The sequence below is a fragment of the Prionailurus viverrinus genome, chromosome E1 (assembly GCF_022837055.1).
Source record: "Prionailurus viverrinus isolate Anna chromosome E1, UM_Priviv_1.0, whole genome shotgun sequence".
In the NCBI taxonomy this organism is placed as follows: Eukaryota; Metazoa; Chordata; class Mammalia; order Carnivora; family Felidae; genus Prionailurus; species Prionailurus viverrinus.
In genome coordinates this window covers 34,549,389-34,573,771 of record NC_062574.1, presented here as the reverse complement: position 1 = coordinate 34,573,771, position 24,383 = coordinate 34,549,389, and the positions used below count along the sequence as shown (strand labels likewise).

Below are 24,383 nucleotides of genomic sequence, written 5' to 3'. Positions count from 1 at the left end.
CTGATGTTTATAACAGTCAAATTATGGAAACAGCTCAAGTGTTCATTGGTTGATAAATGGATAAAGATGTGGTATATGTCTACATATATATATACACAAATATTATTCAGCCCTAAAAATGAAACCTTGCCACTTGCAACGACATGGATGGAGACAGAGAGTATAATGCTAGGGGAAAGAAGTCAGAGAAAGACAAAGATTCTACTCGTATGTAGAATTTAATAAGCAAAACAAATAAGGGGGAAAAAAGAGACAAACTAAGAACCAGACTCTTAACCACAGAGAGCAAACTGATGGTTACCAGGGGGGAGGTGGGTGGGAGGATGGGTGAAACAGGTGATGGGGACTAAGGAGTGCGTTTGTTGTGATGAGCACTAGGTGACGTATGGAAGTGTTGAATCACCATATCGTATACCTGAAAGTAGTATTGTACTGTATGTTAACTGGAATTAAAATAAAAATTTAAAACATACTTCCATTCCTAATGAGCAAAAAGGGCATGAAAACAGTGCCTCTGTTCATTCTTTAAAAAAAAAAAAAAAGCCTTCAAGGACACCAAGTTCAAATTGAACTGATTTTTCTGAAGCCAATCAAGACTGACATATGGACCAATATGAAATTCCTCTAGGATCTTTTGGCAATACACACATCCATAAGATGTGGGAGATATTCATATTTACATTAAGCTCAATTACTTAGAATCTGATTGTACGTATTAGTGTCCCAGATTGTTACAAATTCTATGTATATCTACTGTTCCGCTGCCTTCTGATGGTCAGAAGTATGTTAAAACTGGAGTCTTTCTTTGTAAAAAAAAAAAAAAAAAAAGATTTGTAAAACATATTTTCTGGTAAGCCTAGAACCTCACCCAAAAGTCTCCAGCAGATACTAGAACTTAAAACCATTAGTGAGTGTTCTTATAGCTATTCAAAGTTGGCGATCACAAAAGCACGTAATTGATGGTGCTGGTAGACCGGATCTCCTGGTTCCACTCACTATCCCAGTACCTCTTCATAGCCTCATTCTGTCCACTCAAGGACAAAGGCCTCACCATGGAGCAGACAGCTCGGCTCGGTTATGCCTAGTGCTTGTGTTTTTAAAACTTTTTATTGCTCTAAACTGCATGGGTAACAGACAAAAGGCTTTTTGTACATTGGTGTCCAAAAAAAACTCATTTAAGACCAAATTTATTTCACCAGGAACCCAGACAGTGTTGGTTCCTACTGTATGTACAAAGTTTTCCTCCAATTCAAGGCAAATTTCTCACCGATACGATGTCAACACACTATCAATGGACATTTAAACAGTGAAATGACTTATTTTACTTCAAAAATAGCGTCTTTCTCTTCTGACTCCTCACTTTTTAAGAACCCCCTTCCCAAGCCACTACAATTTGATGTATTATAGGTGAGTAATCTTTGAACCTCCCCTCTACTTCCAAAGCAGATTGGCTATCCAAGTGTATTGAAAAAAAAAAAAAAAAAGGTAAACTTTCTGGGAAAATGCACACGGAATACTAACATTGAGCAACCTGTCCAATCTTCAGATTTTGATCCTATATTCTCCAGCTAAATATGACTGAACTTTAAGTGTGAGAATTAGTAAACACACCTAATCTTCTTAGTTAGGTCAGCTGTTTTGTCCAAGCAAGGTTTCTGAGTTATTCATCTCCCATGCAGAAACAGAAAACCGATCCAATGGCCTCCCCCTATACATTTCAAATAAATCCTCTCAGGTTACCAGTGAATTTCATTTTATCATGTGACTCTCTTACATGTCAGCAGACACACTTTAAAACTTGCTGTAAAATAGGGTTGGCTAGCCGTAGCATAACCATCCCTATCACAGGGAGACAGGTGTGGGCTGAAGAAAGCTGCAAATGAATGAATGAATGAATGAATGAATAAAATCATCCCAAGCACTGGCCAGGCAACAGCTTCAAAATAAAGACCACAAGAAGTGCTTTTTAATTTTAAAGAATTTTAATACAAACTTAATATAAACTATTTCAGTCCCTCTTAACATGTAAGACACTGACTCAAAATACTTTTATACCGTTTTTTTCAAGTATTGCACAATATAGGTACAAAATTAATATTTACGATTACATTTCTTCCATAATATATAGCAAAAATCTTTAAACCTTTAACAGAAAATACATTTTTTTTGAAAAAGCAAATATTCGTACATTTTAATTCCACCACTAAAGGAATATCCTGTACACAATTTTTAGAATAGTTGATGTCTTTAAGATGGATATTTTACAATTTCAGTAAAAAAAATACAACATGAAGCTGCTGCTGTCACAGATCACTGTAGTAAAAAGATATAAATGCAATACCATGTCGTAGAAACAATATATATATCCTCTGATATTTTACAAACTTTGTACTAAATTAAATTATACAATTAGAAAAGACCAATAAACCCACTTATTAGTGCCAATTTTTTATAAAAAAAAAAATCAGCCATGTCCTTGCTATATCTTAAATACTGTAAGAGGCCATATCTGAGAGTATACTTTAAAATATACAGTCAGTATAAAATAACTTTGTGCTTGGTTGGCAAATGAAAAATGATGCATGTTTTATTTTTGTAACCAAGCCTGAATGTATCCTTACTATAAGCTTTAAAAAAAAAAAAAAAAAAAAAAAAAAAAAAAAAATCTCAAGGAGGTGAAAAAAAAAAATCCCCCTTGGGCCCGTGCATTTCAACTCGTAAGATACATTTTTTCTTTTTCTAGTTAGCCATGACAGGCTGGAATTGCTGGTTAGAATACTGCATGTTATTTAGGCTAAAATTCAAGCCGTCGACAAAAGACTTCTCGTTGAGGCCTCCATAGGCCGCAAACACATCAAAGGCATTACTGTACTGGAGAGGACTGAGGTTAAGGGGGCTGTCACCTGGGAACATTCCATTGGTACTACTACCTTGACCCTGCATGTTAGGAAAAATAAATTCCTTGGCATTAGGAGAGAGAGCAGAGGCTTTCTGCTGTTGCTGCTGCTGCTGCGGCGGCGGCGGGGGCGGCGGTGGCTGGGATGGCTGCTGTTGTTGCTGCGGCTGCTGTTGGCTACCCAGGCCAAGCCCGTACAGAGAGTGCACTGAGGAAGAGACGGCTTTCTGCTTCAAGAGGTCGTTCACATTCAAGCCGAGGTTGATAGGAGAAGTGCGTGCAACCTTGTTGCTGCGGCCGCTGTTCTTCATTTTGGTAGAGCCGAACTTGGTGGCAGCAAAAGTGGCAGTGGTGAAGGTTAAAGGCTGAGTGGACCGGGGCATGAAGGTAGGGCTTACAGCAGCAGAGTGACCAAAGGGAGGCGACGGAGAGCTGGACACTGATGAGGCTGGGTCACTGATGGGCATAAAAACCTGGGCCTCTGGGTTAAAGCTGTTTTTGATCTCCTTATCCAACTCACATCCATTTTCATTATTATCATCCACATAAAGCACCTTCACTGGTCCCTTTTCACCAATTTGGTAGGAAACCTCAAACGGGTCGATCCAAACACTAAGATCCTGTGGCAGATTGCCACGAACATCACCAATGTCCAAGCCACTCTCTTTGGATGCTTGTTCAATCACTGGGTCCACTTTCTCCCCTATGTGTATACATCTAAACCCTGATCCTTTGTATGGCTTTTCAGGATACCAGTGCCCTTCGTATTTCTTCTTAAGAAGTCTTTCAAGCTCTTCGCCAAAAATGTTGACACGTCTCCTGGGAAGCTTATTGTACAAATAGGAGATAATAAAATTTAGTGCTACTTGGATTTCAAGCTGCATAGCTGCTATGCCACAAAGTGAGCTCTGTGTTTCAACTCCCCCCTACACACACACACACACACAAGTGTTCAGTTTGTGGCAGAGAAACAAATTCTCATTCAGAGTGCTGGTATTCTGTAGGTTATCCTTCACCTTGAGTGGTCTTGCTCCTTAAAGAAAAACAAAACAAAAACAAACATGTCCAAATAAGATAAATCTCAGTCCCACAACCTCTTCTACCCCCAGAGTAACATTACTTTAGAAAAAGTTTAATAGGCTAGCAAGTCAGAAAAATATAAATAGCACAAAATAAAGGAACGTACAATAGAAAATTGTTTATTGAAGTTCAAAATCTCATGGGAAAACTTAGGATTTACACTTAAAACAAAATTTTCAACCCTATTACTTTTTTTTTTCTTTTCCTGAATACAGTTCTAAAAAAAAACAGTATCTCTCTAGCGCATGTAGCGTATTTCTTCCCTCAATTCTCACAAGATTATTTATTGGAAACTCTACTCCAAACACCCGTCCACCCACCTCCACACACATATATACCAGTTTTAGAAAGTGATCATATTCCTATTCACCAACTTAGAAGTGAATTTTATATTTCAATTCATTCTGGATTTATGCTGCTTCAATCTGCTGTATCGTTAAACATTTAGACATTTGAGGAGCTAGGGAAATTATTTTGATTTCCAAAGTACATGATGCTAAAATTAAAAATACTAAATACTAAATGAATTGCCAACCTTGTGAACGATAATTATGAAACAAATGATCCCATATAGCTGCCCTCTTGAATACTAAGGGCATACACTGTAATAATCGAGGTTCTCTGTGCCTTTTCTTTTCAATGTATATTTTTCTAAGTCTGAAGATTTCTCTTCAGCAGCAAGTGCAACAAAAGCAATAATTAATTTCAACACTCTATTGATTATTCTCTTTAAAGGGGAGGGCTTCTGAGTTTTATTCTGATTTTCAAAACCACCTCCCTCCTTCACGATAAGAGAACAGCCGGGGAGGCTGGTACGATAAGGTCGACCTTTAAACGTTTGCTGGATCAGCACTGGGTGGGGAGAAGAAAAGATCAAGGGCAAACAGAAGATATTTGCAAAAGGAATCTATTCGTGCACTGAGGCTGATTTAAAAGGGCATTTAAAACTCAACTTGGTATTAATCCATCTGTTCCATGTTCCATATTCGTGATGACAAAGGGAAAGGATCCCCGGCGGCCCACAAACTACACTCTGCAAGCCCAAAGCCGGAGTGCCGGCGAAGGCAGCTGATTAAGCCAAATTGCTTGAAGGTGCAGCCGAGCGAAATTCAGGCTCCGCGGAAGGTAGTTTTAAAGCAACGCCTTAAGACAGGAGTGTGAAGAATTACATAAACAGCCAGTTGGGTCTCATTAGATTTCAGCTCACAGCCCTCGGAGCCCAAGCGCTGGAGCAGCAGCAAGCAGCAGCAGCAAGAGGAGGTGGAGGAGGAGGAGGAGGAGGAAGAGAAGAGGAGGAGGAGGAGGAGGAGGAGAGTACAAGTCTCCTCCGAAAAGGAGGAGGAGGAAGGCCACGAGAAATGGCAAAGCAACCACTCGGGGCCGGGCACCCGGCGGGTCGGGGCGCCGGCCGCTCCGGGTCAGCCGCTCCCCTCCCCCCGCCGTAACCTGACCCGCCGCTCCCGCCCCCCGCCCGAGGCTCCTGGGACCCGGCCAGAGCCCGGGAGCACCGGCTCCCCCGCACCATTTTCAGTCCCGGCGGCCACCGGCCCCGCGGACCCCAGCGTCCCCCTCGAGCTCGCCGCTCCTCCGGGCGCCCCAACCCCCGATTCCCGTCAGCTCGGGCAGCCCTTCCCTGCTCACCCTCCCGGCCCGAGCCGAGACCGACGCGCCGGCCGGCCCCGCCTCCGGGCCCCGGGCGCGCTGGGGCCCCTCGGAGCCGCTCCCCTCCGCGCCCGGGCCGCGACGCCGCCGTCCCCGAGGGCCCGGGGCTCGACGCCGCTGCAGCCCCTCCGCCTCCGGACCCCGCCCGCCGCCCTTCGATACTTACTGGCTGCTTCCACCACAGACCCGGCCGCTGGGCGGGGGAGAAGGGGCGGCAGGGCGGGGGCTCGGGAGGGTCGGCAGCGGCCAGCTGGCTGAACGCAAGACGGCGCCGCCGGGCGGAGGACGGGGGCCTCGGCGCGGGTCTCAGGAACTCGACCCTTGTGGCTCGGGGTGGCGGGGACGGGTCAGGCGAGCGCGCTCGCTTTTCCACACAGCCCGGTGCCCGGCCCAGCGTCCCCGTAGTGCGCCCACTCCGCGCCGGGCCAGAGCTTCGCTCCTTCTGCCGCGGCGCGCGCCCCGCCTCTCGTTTTATAGTCTCCTCCCTGCCCCCATCCCCTCCCGTAGGGGTGCGCGCGCGCCCGCCTCGCGTCACACAGCTCCGGGCCGCGTAACCATTCCCCGCCCTGCGGCCCCGCACCCCAGACCCTCAGCAGCGGCTCCGCCCCTGCCCTGCCCCCCGATGCCATTGGTCAAGTCTCGCCTGCCCATGTCCTGACGGGCGGCGGAGGGCCGAGTGGACAAGGCCACACCCCCCGGGCTCCACGACGGCCAATGAACCGACGTTCTGGAGCCACTGTGGATGGGATTAAGAGAAAGCTGGGAACGCGATTGGGGGGCAGACGTGCCGGTGAGGGCGACGGTAGTGGGTGGGGCGGCTGACGCTAAATCTGGGCGGAGAGCACCGGAGAGAAGAGGGGGGAGGGGAGCGAGGCAGGTGGCGGGGCGGCGGGGAAGAACGGGAGGAGAGCCTCGAGAAGGAGGGGACAGTTTACAAAAATGCACTACCCGAGTGGGACTGTGGCCCAGGAAAATCCCACTCGTGAACGAGCTACCAAATCGGCCCCCAGTGCACCCAGGAGAGCCTAGAGAAAGGGCGAACTGTGACAGGGACTCGTGCACCCGATTAATTGAATATTAATCACCTCAGGGGCCTAGGCCAACTGCCACCCAGAGAGTGGCAACAGCAGAACCCAAAGCTGCCGTGCCAGGCTGGGGGTGGGGAAGAGAGACCACCTGGCCACACCTCCCGCCCAGGTGACAGTTTAACTGCCTCTGCATCCCACTTCAGACCTCCCCATGCGATCTGGCAGCAACTCGGACGTGGGGGCAGCAACTTGAGACTGTAAGAAGAATCACATTTTATTCCAAAGGTCCCAACCCAGGCCTCCGTGCCAAACTGCGTACGTATCCAAGTATATATATGCATGCGTGTATTCAAATGTATTTTAACATAAATACACACAATAAACACGGTGCCTTCCTGTAATGCACGTTTAAGATAATCTTCGGTTGAAATGTGAGCGGGTAAACAGGGAGCGGGGAAAGAGAGGGACTCCAGGGAGGCGGGTAAGCGCCCTTTTCACAACCTGCAGCAGAGAAATACACGAAGTTACAGTGGGAGTGGAACCGAGCGTCCCTCTCGGCTAAAAATATTACTCACAGGTAGCAACGACGCCTGATTGGCCGCACTTCTCCCTTAGCAACTAGGCGATTGGCTGTCTGGTATCCAGGAGACAGACGTCAAGCTCGCACTGGGAAAAGAGGAGAGAAAGTCTAGGCGGAGGGATGGTAGGGAGGGGGGAGAAAGAGGAGCAATGAATGAAACGCCCGGCGCTGGGCCTTCTCTCCCCGCTTTCCTCTGAGCTCAAGAAGTGCTTCCTGGAAAAACACCAGCTGGGGCTCCGCCTTCCTCTTAAAACCGTGGGGCCTGAACTCTCAACCTGCTATAAGGAAGTTAAAGCGCAACTCCCCGAGGAGTGGGGTGTCCGCGGAGCCGGCTGTGTAGACCGGTTGTGCTGTGCCCGCACACAGCCGCTTTAGGTGTTAGGCCTAGAGACTTTACGCTTTAGGCATGTAGCCTTTTTCTCCACTCTGACTCCCGTGCCCTCGTGCCTCCATCCCTGGTCCCCTTTAGAAGGAACCGAACTGGTAGAGGATATTTCGGAAATTTCTAAAGTCGCCATTGTGGGGACTGGGAGTGGGAGGAAGATTGGTTTGTAGAATGGCTTGAGGGTGGGAGTGGTCAGGTGGCCGATTTAACGTTTATTGTACAGATTCCTAAAACTCCTGCAGTCTGTTTTAAGAACATAGAAATTTTACTCGATGACTGATTTTTCAGTCTTTGGATTTTTTGTAACAAGGAAAAGTGGGATTTGACTGTGAAAGTATGGAAGCATTTTATTTTATTTCTTGGAAGCATTAAAATTTTTTTTTTAATGTTTATTTTTGAGAGAGAGAGAGACAGAGTGCGAGTGGAGGAGGTGCAGAGAGAGAGAGAGAGAGGGAGACACAGAACTCCAACTAAGCTCCAGGCTCTGAGCTGTCAGCACAAAGCCCGACACGGGGCTTGAACTCACGGAGTGTGAGATCATGACCTGATCACAGAGTGTGAGATCATGACCTGAGCCGAAGTCAGCCGCCCAACCCACTGAGCCACTCCGGCACCCTGGAAGCATTTTTAATTAAAACTCCCCTTTCTCTACATCAAGATATTCTTTCAGTGTTTTCTACTTTTTGCTCAGTTGTAACTTTTTGTTTTCTATAATGAGCATTCCTTCCATTTGTTATAAAAAATGAGTTATTTTTAATTTTATGATTAGCTGAGCACAGAAATTACAGGTAACAAGATGGGAAATTTGGGGAATGGTTTATCAAGTGAAGCACTTCATTTTTCATGTGCTCCAGAGCATAATTTCTCTTACCATTAGGCAAATGATATTACTGTACCAAACATCCAGAATTGCAGGACCATGTGTGAGGTCATGTGTCCTGATTTGTAATTTGGAAAATATATCACTATAATTAGAGGAGCATATTAGGCTTGGCTGAGATTAAAATGTCTAACCAAAGATAGATGAATTGTAATTTTGTCTACCTTATCTATACTTTTCAAGAATTCGCAAAAGGAAGTACAAATTCTCTTTTCTGAATGTCCCCAATCTATAATCCCAGGCTTAAAACTCTAGAGCACTCGTCTGATAGGTTCTGATTAATTATCAATAGCGGTAAATAGAGTTTTTTAATAAAAAATTTAAATGCCAAAACTGTATGAGTTATTGCAGCTCAGCCCGAGGGTATGAGGACTTTTCAGAGCAGGTAAAACACACACACACATGTGGAGGCCCCATGATATGCTGGGCAAAGTCCTGAAGGGCAGGTATCTGAATTTTACCCATTTCTATCAACCTTCATATCACTCATCTATAAAAAGTGTTGGATGACATAATCTCTAACATCTCTTTCAATTAAAATATTCCACATTTAAAACTCAATGCCTTTAAAGTAAATAACATAGTTATTTTAAAAATATAGATCGCAAATACAGGGAAACCAGATTCATACTCCTCCAAGTCACGAGGTATAAAATTCCCCTTACGCAAGTTTACACTTTAAAGGACCCCCCTCATATGGCTTATTACTATTTAACATTTACTTTGGAATTGTTCAGGGGAGTGGACTGCTAAATGACTATTTTGATTAATAGAGGGAAAAAAAATAAGCGTTCGATAGGAGGCTTCAGGTGATATTGCAACAATAGGTATTCCTCTCTCTGGGCGAGTAATAGTCACTGAAAATCACAGTCTTTGCCTTTCCCCACCTTGCATTCCACAAGATTCCTAGAGCAGTGCCTTACACTGAAGGTAAACGAGTATGTTCCAATATCATTGCGAAATACAGTTCTTGAAAGTGCGCTGAATTATTATCTTCTTCACACACACAAACACACACACACACTCCCACCTTGATTTCTGACAGATGTGTCCTAAACCTTGTAATTCTCATTCTGTTTCTTTGCAAACTGAGGATTACAGGAGAGTCACCATCTCCTGATGTGTACTTATCAAGGCTTATTTTACTTCTAGAGAATCAAACTTTTATCTTTATTTGAAAGTTAGCATGCAAGCATGAAATCTTTCTCATCATTGTCATTCATTTCTTGCAGACTGTCATGCACACTTTAATATTATTGAGAAGGAGCAATTATTACATAATCATTGAGTTATTAAAAACCAAGTAAACCAATTCTCTCCTAAACATTTTTCTTTCCTTTTCTTTTCTTATTTACTTTGAGAGAGAAAGAGAGCAAGAGCAGGGGAAAGAGAGAGAATCTGACACAGGGCTCAAACTCACGAACTGTGAGATCATGACCCGAGCCGAAACCAAGAGTCTGACGCCCAACCGAATGAGCCACCCAGGCGCCCCTTTCCTAAACACTTTTCAAAGGAAGTCACACACTTATGACTGAGGAAACCTCAGTGTGGTTTCCTGTGGCTTCTCATATGGGTTAGTGGAGGAGGGCCATACGTTGTCTAAAAGAGATGGGAACACGGACATTGTAATTGAAAGATAACTAGATAACACTGAACAAACCCATTTATCTTTGGAACAGGCAATCCCACTGAAGCAACTGGGTCCAACAGGAGAAGGTGCCCTTATAACCTGCTTACTCCCTGTTATCTTGGTGAACAACAATCCAGACCAAATCTTTGAATTTCTCTCCATTAGCCAAGGATGAGGATTTTGATCTCAGGCACAAATTACATTTGCAGATTCTGGGAATGATACAGTGTTTATAACATTCTACCTGCAAAGAACATTTATTCAAAGCCTCTGTGAGATAATAGTGCTAGAATACTTTAAACGTATGAATTCTAGACTTCACCTGTTGTAGCCTGTCTGCTAAGAAAAATGGAAAATGCTCTGTTAAAATGATATGTCAATTTCAAGCATAGATTGCATCCGTTATTACGCAGCTCTCCTTACTCAAACAGAATTACATAACAAAATTCTAGTTTAGAAAAGATATACATGGTCCAACAATATATATTGTATTTGAGAGAGAGAGAGAGAGAGAGAGAGAACACACACACACACACACACACACAAAGCTGTAAGAGCTAACTACATGTTTTCCCAGGCTTCTTTGCAGTGGAATTAGCATTGTGACACTGTTCTGACAAAGCAGTGTAAACAGAAGTCAGTGGGGAGGGTTTCTGAGAAAGCTTTGCTCTTCTTATCAAAGGAACTTATTCCAGTTACTAATGCTACATAACCATCCAGAACTTAGTAGCATAAAACACCCATTTTACTATGTTCTGGGATCCTGTAGGTCAGGCGTTCAGACAGGGTAGAGGGGACCAGATGGCCTTTCTAGGCTCCACAACATCTGGAACTTCAGCTAGGAAGATTTGAACATTCAAGAATCATCCGGAGCAGATGTGTCTAATAGAACTTTTCTCCAGTGATGGAAACGGCCTATCTCTGTGCTGTGGCTACTGAGCACTTGAAATGTGGCCAGAGTGACTGAGGAACTAAAGCTTTCATTTAGTTTTAATTAAATGTACATTTAAATTAGCACAGGTGGCCAGCGGCTCCTGAGTAGAACAGCATGAATCTGTCTGGAGGCTTCTTCACTTATCTGTCTAGTACCTGGGCTGGGACGACCCAAAGGCTGGGCTCAGTTGACACCGTATTGCAGCGTCTACACGTGGCCTCTGAACCTTCCCTGTGGCTTGGGCTTCTCCCAGCATGGCAGCTGGTTCTCAGAGGAAGCACCTCAAGAGAGAGTTTCTGAAGAGCGAACATTCTAAGAGAGCCAAAATGGAAGTCGCGTGGCCTTTTACGACCCAGCCTTGGAATTCACAAAGCCCCACTTCTGCCATACTCCATTGGTCGAAGTGATCGGAAGCCTGTCTAGATTCAAGAGGAAAGCCCAGAGCGCCCCCCCCCCGCCACTCCCACCACCTCCAAAGGGAGGAATGTCAATGAATTTGTAATTCAGTAATTTATTCCTGAAGTATAGTTGACTTACAATGTTAGATTCGTTTCAGGTGTACAACATAGTGATTTGACAGTTACATACATTACTCAGTGTTCATCATAAGTGTAGTCACCATCTGTCTCTACATTTAAGAGTCTGCTTAGTTTGTTTATTCATTTGTCTTGTTTTTTAGATTCCATATATACGTGAAATCATATGGCACGTGTCTTTCTCTGACTTATTTCACTTAGCATAACACCCTCTAGGTCCATCCATGTTGTCACAAATGGCAAGATTTCAGTCATTTTTATGGCTGAGTAATATTCTCTGTGTGTGTGTGCCTGTATGTGTGTGTGTGTGCGTATACCACATCTTCTTTTTCATTCATCTATCAATGCACACATTTTACATATAAATCTTTAACTACATCTCTGATTATTTCTTTGGGATTGTTCCCTAAGTGTATTTATCAGATATCAAAGAGAAGGGATAGTTTTTAAACTTTTTTTTTTTTTTGAGAGAGAGAGAGAGAGAGCGTAAGTAGGGAGAGGGGCAGAGGGAGAGGGAGAGACCATCCTAAGCAGACTCCATACCCAGTGCAGAGACTGACATGGGGCTCAATCTCAAGACTGTGAGATCATGACCTGAGCCAAAACCAAGAGTCGGACGCTTAACCAAATGAGCACTCCAGAAGGGATATTTTTAAGGCTCTTAATACATAAAGACAACCCATTTTCCAGAAAGACTGTACTATTTTACACTCCCAGTGTATAATTACGTCTATCTCACTACATCCTAGCCAGCATTGACCGCTAGGATATTTGTTACATTCTTGGCTATTTGATAAATAAAATGGTATCTCTTTGTTGTTTTGATTCACACTTCTTTGGTCATGTGTAAGATGAATATGTTTTCACATATTTGTCAGTTCTTTGCACTACGCTTTCAATGAATTTTCTAGCCACGCTTTTTCTCCATATTTCTATGAGAGGTCTTTGAATTTTTCCTCTTTAATGCATGTGAACACCTTGCATATTGTGTGCCAAATAGTTTGCTGAACATGATTATGATCTTAAATTTCATTTTAGAACTTCCCCAAATGTTCTAGATGGTTTTTATTCATTTTATTTTTATTTTTTTAAGTTTTTATTTTAATCACTCAGTGCTCATGACACTGAGTATACTCCTTAATTCCCATCACCTATTTCAGTCATTCCCCACCCATCCCAGCTCCTCTATGGTAACCCTAAGTTTGTTCTCTGTAGTTAAGAGTCTATTTCTTGGTTTGCCTCTTCCTCTTTTTTTCCCTTTGCTCATTTATTTTTTTCTTAAATTCCACATATGAGTGAAATCATGTCATCTTTGTCTTTCTCTGATTGATTTATTTCCCTTAGCATTATACTCTCTAGCTCCATCCATGTCATTGCAAATGGCAAGATTTCATTCTTTTTTATGCTTGAATAATATTCCATTGTCAATATATACCACATCGTCTTTATTCATTCACCAGTCAATGGATACTTGGGCTGCTTCCATATCTTGGCTATTATAAATAATGTTAATATAAAAATCAGGGTGCGTGTTTCCCTTTGAATTAGTGTTTTTGTATTCCTTGAGTAAATACCCAGGAGTGCAGTTAGTGGATCATAGGGTAGTTCTATTTTTAGCTTTCTGAGGAACCTCCATACTGTGTCTCCGGAGTGGCTGCACCAGTTTGGATACCCACCAACAGTGTGAGAAAGTTCCTTTTTTTCCACATCCTCACCAACACCTGTTGTTCCTTGTGTTGCTGATTTTAGCGATCTGACAGGTATGAGGTGATATCTCATTGTAGTTTTGATTTGCATTTCCCTGATGATGAGTGATGTTGAGCATCTTTTCATGCATCTGTTGGCCATCTGGATGTCTTCTTCGGAGAAATGTCTGTTCATGTCTTCTGCCCATTAAAAAAAATTTTTTTTTAATGTTTATTTATTTTTGAAACAGAGGGAGACAGAGCGCGAGTAGGGAAGGGGCAGAGAGAGAGGGAGACACAGAATTTGAAACAGGCTCCAGGCTCTGAGCTGTCAGCACAGAGCCTGATGCGGGGCTCGAACCCATGAACCGTAAGATCATGACCTGAGCCGAAGTTGGATGCTCAACAAACTGAGTCACCAGGCGCCCCTCTTCTGCTCATTAAAAAAAAAATTTTAAATAAAAAATTATTTATTTTTGAGAGAGAGACAGAGACAGAGTGCAAGTTGGGGAGGGGCAGAGAGAGAGGAAGACACAGAATCCGAAGCAGGCTCCAGGCTCTGAGCTGTCAGCACAGAGCCTGATGCAAGGCTTAAACCCACAAACCAAGAGATCATGACCTGAGCCGAAGTTGGAGACTTAGCTGACTGAGCCATCCAGGTGCCCCTCTTCTGCCCATTTTTTAATTGGTTTATTTGTTTTTTGGGTGTTGAGTTTTAAAAGTTCTTTTATGTATTTTGGATACTAACCCTTTATTAGATATGTCATTTGCATCTGTCTACTCCCATTGCTTAGGTTGCCTTTTAGTTTTGTTGAATGTTTCCTTCGTTGTGCAAAAGCTTTTTATTTTGATATAGTCCTAATAGTCTGTTTTTGTTTCTGTTCTCCTTGCCTCAGAGGACCTATCTAGAAAAAAGTTGCTACAGCCAATGTCAAAGAAATTACTGCCTGTGCTCTCTTTTATGGTTTCAGGTCTCACACTTAGGACTTTAATCCATTTTGAATTTATTTTTGTACATAGTGTATGAAAATGGTCCAGTTTCAGTCTTTTGCATGTTGCTGCCCAGTTTTCCCAACACCATTTGTTGAAGGGACTTTTTCCTATGAGATATTTTTTCTTCCTTTGTTGAAGATTAATTGACTGTATAGTTGTGGGTTTATTTCTGGGTTTTCTATTCTGTTTCATTGATCTATGTGCCAGTACCATACTGTTTTGATCACTACAGCTTTATAATATAACTTGAAGTCCAGAATTGTGATGCCTCAAGCTTTGCTGTTCTCTTTCAAGATTGCTTTGGCTATTCAGGGTCTTTTGTGGTTCCACACAAATTTTAGGATTGTTTGTTCTACTTCTGTGAAAAATGCTATAGGTATTTTTATAGGGATTGCATTAAGTGTGTAGATTGCTTTGGGTAGTATAGACATGTTAACAATATTTGTTCTACCAATCCACAAGCATGGAATATCTTTCCATTTCTTTGGGTCATCTTCAATTTTTTTCATCAGTGTTCTATAATTTTCAGAGTATGGGTCTTTTACCTCTTTATAGAACCTTGATTTACTTCTTTTTTTTTAAGTGTATTTCTTTAAGAGAGAGGAGGGGGAGGGACAGAAAGAGAGGGAGAAAGAGGGAATCCCAAACAAGATCCACACTGTCAGGGTAGAGCCTGATGCGGGGCTTGAACCTGTGAACCCCAATATCATGACCTGAGCAGAAATCAAGAGTCGGATGCTTAACTGACTGAGTCACCCAGGCACCCCTAGAACCTTGATTTCTTATCTATTTTAGACTTTGTAGCATTTGGCCTTATTGAAAGGTTATTAATGCTTTAAAAAAAAAAAAGGCAATGGGCGCCTGGGTGGCTCAGTTGGTTAAGCATCCAACTTCAGCTCAGGTCATAATCCCATGGTTCATGAGTTGGAGCCCCGCATCAGGCTCTGTGCTGATGGCTCAGAGCCTGGAGCCTGCTTCAAACTCTGTCTCCCTCTCTCAGTCGGTTAAGCATCCAATTCTTTGTTTCAGCTCAACTCATGATCTCAAGGTCATGAGATTGGAGTTCCTTGCTGGGCATGGAGCCTGCTTAGGATTCTCCCTCTCTTTCTCCCTCTGCCCCTCCCCCTGCTCATATGCTCTCTCCCTCTCAAAATAAAATAAAATATAAAATAAAATAAAGAAGAAGAAAATGCTTGTGAACTCTAAAACCCTAAGTAGATATTAACATTGTCTTCCTTCCTCCCTCCCTTTCTCCTCATCCTGTTCCCCCTCCCCTCCCGACCTCCCCCCTCCTCATCTCCTCCTTTTCCCCCTCCTTTGCTTCTTTTGTCCAATGGAAATTTGATTCCGTTCAAGGAAGAAATAATGTGAAAGTGCTTGTAAACTATAAACAGGTATTAGCGACACTCTTTTCTCTCATATACAGTGTCACCAACTCTGTCATTTCCGTCTTCAAAACATCTCTCAGAACCTTATGCTTTGGTGTTTTAGATTGTTACCTAATTCTTAGGTTATCTTGCTTTCCATGTGTTTATGTCCTGTCTCCTATGTTGGATTGATTCCAAGCTTTTTTATGTCTTTGCACATGAACTCTGTAGGACCCTGCAGTCGATCAATATTGACTGACTGATGGCTTTGCTCTGTAGTTGCCTAATCCAATGAAAGAACACAGACTATGTGAGAAAGGGGAAAGGCACTGAGACTCTAGAGAAGAGGCTGGATAGGCAGAAGCCAGATACTGAGGGCCTTGACTTAGGAAATTGGGAATTTTGCCTTTAACAGACAAGAAGACATCAAATGATTTTTCAGTAGGGAAATGACATTGTTGGAATTCTGTTTAGAGCATATTTTATTTAGCTCTGAACCCCAGAGCCTAGTACAGTGCTTGGTACACAGGAATTGCCCTATCGGTCTATGTTTAATTGCTTTTATCATTCAATAGAGTTTTCTTCACTTGTTCTATTATTTTGAAGACGAAATACTTTGTCTTTTAGCAAGGAAATAGACCCTGTCTGTAGACCAGTATTTCTACCCACCTTGGTACAAAAGAAAAGGGAACAATTCTCTGGCAGGGTATAAGCCCAAAGCTTTTGGTTTCTGGAAACCCTAAAAATTTTCTGTGGAAAATTCTGCTGGGACCCCAGGAAGATTAATTCCTTCTATCTCTACTTTTTCTGTCCGTGCTGGGTATTTTAGACACTATCCATTCCTGTTTCCTCCAGCAACAGTCCTGGGTTCTGTTTGAACATTTACCCTTCTGCCACTCTCCATCCATCTCCTTCTGTTGGGTCCTAAGATCTATGCTGAAGACAACTGGAGCATGGTATTGTCCTGGCCACTGTGATGGGTTCAGGGATGGTCACTGACCTAGTTAGGCCAAACAGAATCAGTAACTCTCAATTGTGTTTGAGGTATTGGGGATAAGGACTCTTTCCCATGAAATGTGAGCCTGGAAGCATCCATTGTTGAGGCTGCTGCGGCCATTCTTAGTACCATCAGAAGAGAGCCTACTGGAGAACTCAGCTAACACAGGCAAAACATGAAGGAAAGCCAAGTACCCAAAAAAGACTTTGAGCCCCTACATCCCCTCTACCTGGACTTTTCAGTTACAGGCTGTCTAAGCGTGGGTCTCCCCAAAGAGCAGAGCCTGACCAAAGGGCTCTGTGCTACCCCTTTAACAGGACGTGAAATACTAGGGAGCAGGAGTGAAGGACAAAGGAAATAAAGCAGCAAAGGAGGGAGAACCAACCCTCCTTGGCATTATTGGGCCAGCCACTGTTGAGTACAACTGTTTGCCCCCCATAGACCAGTCCTCCAAGAAGCTGCATAAACTGCATCCCAGGAGAAGCCATCTGAGAAAAGAAACAGCCAAGAATTTACTCACTAGTTCCCATTTTCCACTGGTCAAAGGGTGTGTATCATGAGCCGTTAACGCTCCCACATTTCTGGGTTTGGGATATTGGAAGACAAGCAAGGTCCTGCACCTCTACGTCAACTGGGGAGTCCTGAGGCAGGAGGCCAGTGACACAGCATGAGCCGAGGAGCCATCCAATTGTTCCCCTTGTGAAGTTACAGCTTGTGCGGATCTGGTCACAGCCTCTGGAAGGACAGAAGGTGAGGCTGAGAGAACCTAAGTGGTGCCTAAGAGGCACCTGATACTCCTGAGTTGATAATAAGTTCCTTTTTCGCTAAAGCCAGCTGGGTTAGGTTTCTGCATAAGCAATCTTGTGTTTACAACTCCCATCTCCCCACTCCCTAGGCTGCTGTTAACACTCTCTGCCTGGGCCATCCACTTGATGTGAAAGTGTGTGCTGTTTTTGTGGTACTTAACTGCACTGTTTTGGTGCATGTCTTATCTCTCCAAGAGATCTGCATGGCCACAAGGGCGGGGCATAGCTTCTACTGCCCTGTGCCTGTGCCATTCACAGAATGCTTACCGAGTATTTGGCTGAACTGACTCTTTCAGTTTCCTAAAATTCAGCGTTCTGCTATTGGACCTCTCACATCCCAATGTGCTTTTCCCAATATATGCTGTTGTTTTAACCTGTTAAAATTTGTCGTTTGGGCAGTTCTTACACAGTGAATCACCCCAGGATCTCATGTGTCCAGCAGCATTTGGATTCTAAAGTTAAATCACTGTTCTTCTATTCTCACTATGGTTAATAAGAACAAATATTAAGCGACAGGTAGAGTAGCTCTAAGAGCTTTGATATTGACCAATATAGGAATTCTGGAAGTGAAGACCAGAGAAAACTACCAGAACAGAATAATGAAATCATGGGCAGAAACTGATATATTAATGAGATAAAAAGTAAAGATTTGAATAGTAATCTTGATTCAGTAGATATCTGTGTCCTTGTAGGACTTTCCAAGGACAGAGGTTCTTTTCAGATATCCATGAAATAGTTTAAAATTGTCTGCATAATACATCATGAAGAAAATTTCCGTATTCCCAAGTAGAAACCTTCTGACCCAACAGTCTACGGAACCTTAACACTAGAAATTAACAATCAACATAGCAAAAAAAAAAAAAAAAAAAAAATCTATTTGCTTGCAACTTTAAAGCACTTTTTGCAATAGCTCTTGGCATTAAAGAGGAAACCAGAACTGAAATTTCTGAAATTTGTAGCTGAATAGGAAATCAAAGCTGAAACGCAGATCACTTTAGACTAATGACAACACAGATACTACCTACCAAGTTCTATATGATACAGACCCAGTGATAATCAGAGGGAAATTTAATACCTTAAGCACACTTATTAGAAAATGAGAAAAACTAAAACTAAGTTTTAGCTTAAGCATGCAGTTCAGGACGCTAGGAAAAAGAAGCAGGGTGCCTGGGTGGCTCAGCCAGTTAAGCATCTGACTCTTGATTTTGGTTCAGGTCATGATCAAACCCCCGAGTCAAACTCTATACTGTCAGCACAAAGCCTCCTTGAGATTCTCTCTCTTCTTCTCTCTCTGCCTCTCACTCACTTGCACTCTCTCTCTCTTTCCCTCAAAATAAATAAATAAACTTAAAAAAAAAGAAAGAAAGAAAGAAAAAGAGAAGCAAAAATAGACCTAAATCAAGTAGAAAGTAAAAATTAATAAAGGTAAAATTGATACAACAATAAACATCAAGTATCTAAAATCAAAAGCTGCTGATTGATAAAATAGATAAAATTTTTACAAGTCTGATTAAGGGAAAAGGACTCCAACTGATGATTTTATTTATTTTTAAAAATTAACTATTTATTTTTTAAAAATAGGCTCCTCACCCAACATGGTGTTTGAACTCACAACCCTGAGATCAAGAGTTGCATGGGTGGCTCAATTGGTTGAGTGTCCAACTTCAGCTCAGGTCATGATCTCGTGGTTCGTGGGTTTGAGCCCCGCATCAGGCTCTGTGCTGACAGCTTTCTCAGAATCTGGAGCCTGGAGCCTGTTTCAGATTCTGTGTTTTCTTCGCTCTCTGCCCATCCCCCGCTCATGCGCGCGCACGCGCGCGCTCTCTCTCTCTCTGTCTCTCAAAAATAAATGTTAAAAAAAAAATAGTTGCATGCTTTATCACCTGAGCCAGCCAGGTGTCCCTCAAACTGATGATTTTAGAAACAAGAGAATAATGTGATTATAAAAACAGGTTATTGGGGCACCTGGGTGGCTCAGTCGATTGAGTGTCTGACTCTTGATTTCAGCTCAAGTCATGATCTTATGGTCTGTGGGATTCAGCCCTGCATCAGGCTCTGTGACAGCATGGAGGCTGCTTGGAATTCTCTCTCTCCATCTCCCTCTGCACTTCGCCCACTCATGTGTCCTCTCACCCTCTCTCAAAATAAAGAAATAAACTTTAAAAAAAAGAAGCAGAGGCTATTAAATAATTTAGAAAATACTATGCACAACTGGATTAAATCTGGATGAAAATAGGGAAAATTTAAATTATCTTAATTGACTTAAGAAATAGTATCACTCGGGGCACCTGGGTGGCGCAGTCGGTTAAGCGTCCGACTTCAGCCAGGTCACGATCTCGCGGTCCGTGAGTTCAAGCCCCGCGTCGGGCTCTGGGCCGATGGCTCAGAGCCTGGAGCCTGTTTCCGATTCTGTGTCTCCCTCTCTCTCTGCTCATGCTCTGTCTCGCTCTGTCCCAAAAAAAAAAAAAAAAAAAAAAAAAGAAATAGTATCACTCATTCCAGGTGGCTGACATAATGCTGCTACCAAAGCAAACAAACATAGAACAACAAAGAAGGAAATCAAAAGCTAAATTCGCTTATAAACACAGATTTTAAAAACCCTAAATGAAATATTGCAAATTGGATCAGTGTATTTAAATAATGCAAGGATGGTTCAACATTAAGATATTTGTTAATGAAATGTACTACATTAATACACCAAAGAGACAACTTCTGATCATTTCAATTGGTATAAAAAAATTAATAACATCCAATATCATTTGATGATTGGAAAAAAAACAAAAACAAAAAACCTTCTTATTAATGAAGCAGAAAAGAAAATATCTTTTGAGGGCACCTGGTTGGTTCAGTTTGTAGAGCATATCGTCTGACTTTGTCTCAGGTCATGACCTCACAGTCTGTGTGTTCAAGCCTGGCGTCGGGCTCTGTGCTGACAGCTCAGAGCCTGGATCCTACTGCAGATTCTGTGTCTCCCTCTCTCTGCCCCTCCTCTGCTCAGTCTCTCTCTCTCTCTCTCTCTCTCTCCCAAAAACAAATAAACATTTAAAAATTAAAAAAAAAAAAAAAAGAGACTACTTAAGTAAACTAAAAAAAAAAAAGAAAAGAAAGACTACATCGTTAACTTGATAAAGTCTCCATCAGGAACCTACAGCTACAGCAAATGCTAAACTGAATGGTAAAGTATTAGAAACATTTTCTTTAAGGTCAGGATTGAGATAAACCGAGCTGATACTATTTGTTATTAGTAAACAAGCTTGGAGTACCTAGTCATTGTAGTAAGATGAAAAAAAAGAGGTACATATCAACATGAAAAGAGACAAAATGGCATTATTTCTAGCTGATGTGATTATTCATTCAGAACCTCCAAGATCAACACCTTAAAAAATGATTGTGGCTTATGAAAGAACCTAACAGGGTGGTAAATCAGGAAGGAAACATACACACCCAGAAAAAGCTAACAGCTTTCCTATTTATCAGTGATAATAAATTAGGAAGTATGATCAAAAAGGTTATGAATCATATTAATAATAAAAACTATAAGGCACTCAGAACAAATTATCAAAAAATATACAGGACTGATTATGAAAAAGTTATAAAACTTTATTAAAGTATGTATGAATATTGAATATATAGAGAAACAGCTTATCTTCTGAGAATGATTTTTAAAACTCAGTATTAAAAAGATATTAATTCTCCTCCAAATTAGTTCCTATTGACATTCTAGCAGGACTTTTTATGGATATGCTGATTCTGAAATTCATCTGGAAGAGTAAACATACGAGAATAGCCAAGAACATTTTGAAATAGGAGAATAATGCAAGGAGTATCTCCTGTTATATATCAAGACGTACAACAAAGATAACAAAGGTTATAAGAACAAAAAATGAGGGGCGTCTGAGTGGCTCAGTTGGTTAAGCGTCAGACTTCAACTCAGGTCATGATCTCACAGTTCGTGAGTTCGAGTCCTGCGTCGGGCTCTGTGCTGACAGCTCAGAGCCTGAAGCCTGCTTCAGAGTCTGTGTCTCCCCCTCTCTCGGCCCCTCCCCTGCTCGTGCTCTGTCTCTCTGTCTCTCAATAATAAATAAACGTTAAAAATTTTTAAAAAAATAAAGAATGTTTACAAGAATAAAAAATGAGGTATTGATGTAGGAATAACCAAAGAGGTGAGGAAACAGAACAGAGAGCCCTGAAGTATATCCTGTATAAATACGAACTTAGTTTATAATAATGATGGCAGTTACAATTTGTGGGGCAAAATGGTACTGAAGCAATTGGTTATCAATTTTAGGAGGAAAAAGTTATATCACAACATGCACAAAAATTACAGGTGGTTTAAAAATCAAAACATTTCAAAGCCTATAAATCAACAAGAGATACATATAAAAATATTTTTATTTTTCGCATCTTGAGTCAGGGTAGGCCTTTCTAAGGAAGTCCCCAATCCCAAAGGCCGTAAGGAAATGATCAACAGATAGACTACAGATAGATTTACCCATTGATAAGCAGATTAACAAACATTTAAACCTTTGGTATAACTAAAGACACCATAAACTACATTAAAAGACAAATGGCCAACTGAGAGAAACTTTGCAACCTAAGCAAAGAGCAAAAGACTGATACCACAATATATAAAGAACTTCTACAAATCAACAACTGAAAGATATAAACTCAGTGGAAGTTGCCCAACAGTAAAATGGAGTCAATTCAGTGAGGGGGAAAAAAAGCCCAACTTATTAATAAGCACATAAAATGACAATGTCATAAATAACATGGGCAACAAAAATGAAAACAATGAGATTTTTTATCTTATCCACTGGTTTGATGACACCCAAAATTGCTAATTGTTAACATTGACAAAAGAGTGGGGAAAAGGATCTCTAACAGGAATTCAAACTGATTAAGTAGGAGGGTAGGAGTGAGCACCGACGCCATTTTGTAGTAAGAACCACAGATATATCCTTAAAGATACTTTACAGATAATTACAGTTTAGAATTGCAAAGGAAATGGAAACAACTTAAGTGTCGGCCAACAAAGGGTAGTTGAATAATGTTGATCCACCTTGCACTTGAAAGCTCCCGAAGAAGTGGACCCATACTGATGGGGGAAGATCATGTATGTACCGGGCACTGTTCTCCATGTTTTACGTCTATTTAATCCTCCCAGAAGCCCAATGAAGAAGACACCATAATTTGAGCTATTTCACAGACGAGGGAACTGAGGCACGGTGGGGTGAGTCGTTCACCTACACAGGTGGTTGGCAGAGCTAGGATTTAAACCCCAGTGATCTGGCCCCATAGCTTGTGGCTTGACCATGACCCTAAATCCTGCTTCCATATGACTATGATATACTGGGAAGAAAATCAATCCACAGACAAATATTGAACGATCTCATCTTTATTAAAAGTGGAAACTGGGGCACCTGGGTGGCTCAGTCGGTTGTGCATCTGACACCTGATTTCGGCTCAGGTCATGATTCCAGGGTGGTGGAATCAAGCCCCGTGTCCATGCTGAGCGTGGGATTCTCTCTCTCTCTCTCTCTCTCTCTGTTCTTCTTCCCTGCTCAAGAGCTGTTTCTTTCTCTCTCTAAGATAAAATAAAATAAAATAATTTTTAAGTGGAAACATGTTTTGGTGCATGGGAAAAAATATTTACATTTAGATAGAGAACTTTGGGGGTGTTGGAACGGGCACTTCATTTTGACGCCATTCTTTATATATTGCTGGAATTTTTCACAGCAAGGAGTCATTTTTGCAATTAAAATCATATCATCTTAAATATATTTTAATATATATTATGTAACATATTATAAATAATTTATATATTCTTTTTTTAATGTTTATTTTTGAGAAGGAGAGAGCGCATGCACACACAGCAAGGGAGGGGCAGAAAGAGGGAGGGAGACACAGAATCTGAAGCAGACTCCAGGCTCTGTGCTGTCAGCGCAGAGGCCAAAGCGGGGTTTGAACCCACCGACCGCGAGATCACGACCTGAGCCAAAGTCGGACACTTAACCAACTGAGCCACCCAAGTGCCCCTAATGTATATATTCAAAATACCTTTATATTTGGAGCTTACTTCTTTGTTTATATGGTGGGGTTTTTTTCCCAGAAAAGAACTATTAGTTCAAACTATTATCTTGCAAAAATGAGAACAGAACGCTATGCCCCACCTAGCTGCCTACGTTCCAAAAGCGTTTATTTATCACTTAGGAAGGGATCTGATTTTTGTGTATTTGGGAGTACCTGTTAGTTACAAGAATTCTGTGAATAGTCTGGCTAAAATGGCTAGAACTTAACACCTGACATATCCCCTAATAGATTTTCCCTTTTTGTTCCCTGGTGTCTGGACTTCCCTTGCACAAGCTCTTAGTAAGATTCTATGCTGGGTGCAGAGGCTATAAGACTGAGGAAGTCCCAGGCTAGTGGGGGCATAGACAGTTCCCAAGTCAGAAACCAGGGAGCCATCTTGGATACCCCTTCTTGCTAACCTGCCACTGAGCCCCTCAGTCTGACCTCCTACCTGTTGATTTGGTCCACCCACCACTGTCCAGGACACAAGCACCTCTTTCCTCGACCACGGCAGCAGCCTCCTGGGGCCTCTCCGGCCTTCACTCCTGCCCCATTACCTACCACCCCACAAGCAAATCAGACATGTCCCCATCCCTCCGCCCCCACCAGGCTGAACCCATCAGTGTCTCCCATTTCTCACAGGAGGTTTCTCGCAGAAACCTCACTGCGGTCTGCAAGGCCCACAGCCCAGAGTTAACACAACCTTCCTCCACCTTCTTTTACTTCCTCAAGCTTACCAGCTTCCCTCCCGCCTTGGGGCCCCTCACCCCACCCTGTCCTCATTAACCTCTACTTAGCTTTCAGCTGTTATTTCACTTCTTCACGGGAAACTCCCAACCCTCACTGTTCGAGCTC

The 24,383-nt window shown here is 42.4% G+C and overlaps 1 protein-coding gene across 4 annotated transcripts; it reads right to left on the bottom strand.

Annotated features, from left to right (window-relative positions):
• Window positions 1–1,963: 1,963 nt before the first annotated feature.
• On the bottom strand, window positions 1,964–10,304 carry TOB1 (transducer of ERBB2, 1). Of its 4 annotated transcripts, XM_047833863.1 has the most exons (3): window positions 10,172–10,304; window positions 7,242–7,332; window positions 1,964–3,929 (listed from the first exon to the last, which is right to left on the bottom strand). In XM_047833863.1, exon 3 carries the CDS (start codon window positions 3,778–3,780, stop codon window positions 2,740–2,742), a length of 1,041 nt encoding a protein of 346 aa, XP_047689819.1. In that variant the 5' UTR covers window positions 3,781–3,929; window positions 7,242–7,332; window positions 10,172–10,304; the 3' UTR covers window positions 1,964–2,739. The 4 variants fall into 4 exon arrangements, 3 of the variants coding, with proteins under 3 accessions (XP_047689819.1, XP_047689818.1, XP_047689817.1); XM_047833862.1 differs by lacking the exons at window positions 7,242–7,332; window positions 10,172–10,304 and adding an exon at window positions 5,805–6,088 and having other exon boundaries at window positions 1,964–5,119; XM_047833861.1 differs by lacking the exons at window positions 7,242–7,332; window positions 10,172–10,304 and adding an exon at window positions 5,805–6,088.
• Window positions 10,305–24,383: the final 14,079 nt, after the last annotated feature.

Excerpts from the sequence above, each read along its gene's own strand:
- TOB1 (XM_047833863.1), bottom strand. The coding sequence starts at position 3,780 with ATGCAGCTTGAAATCCAAGTAGCACTAAATTTTATTATCTCCTATTTG.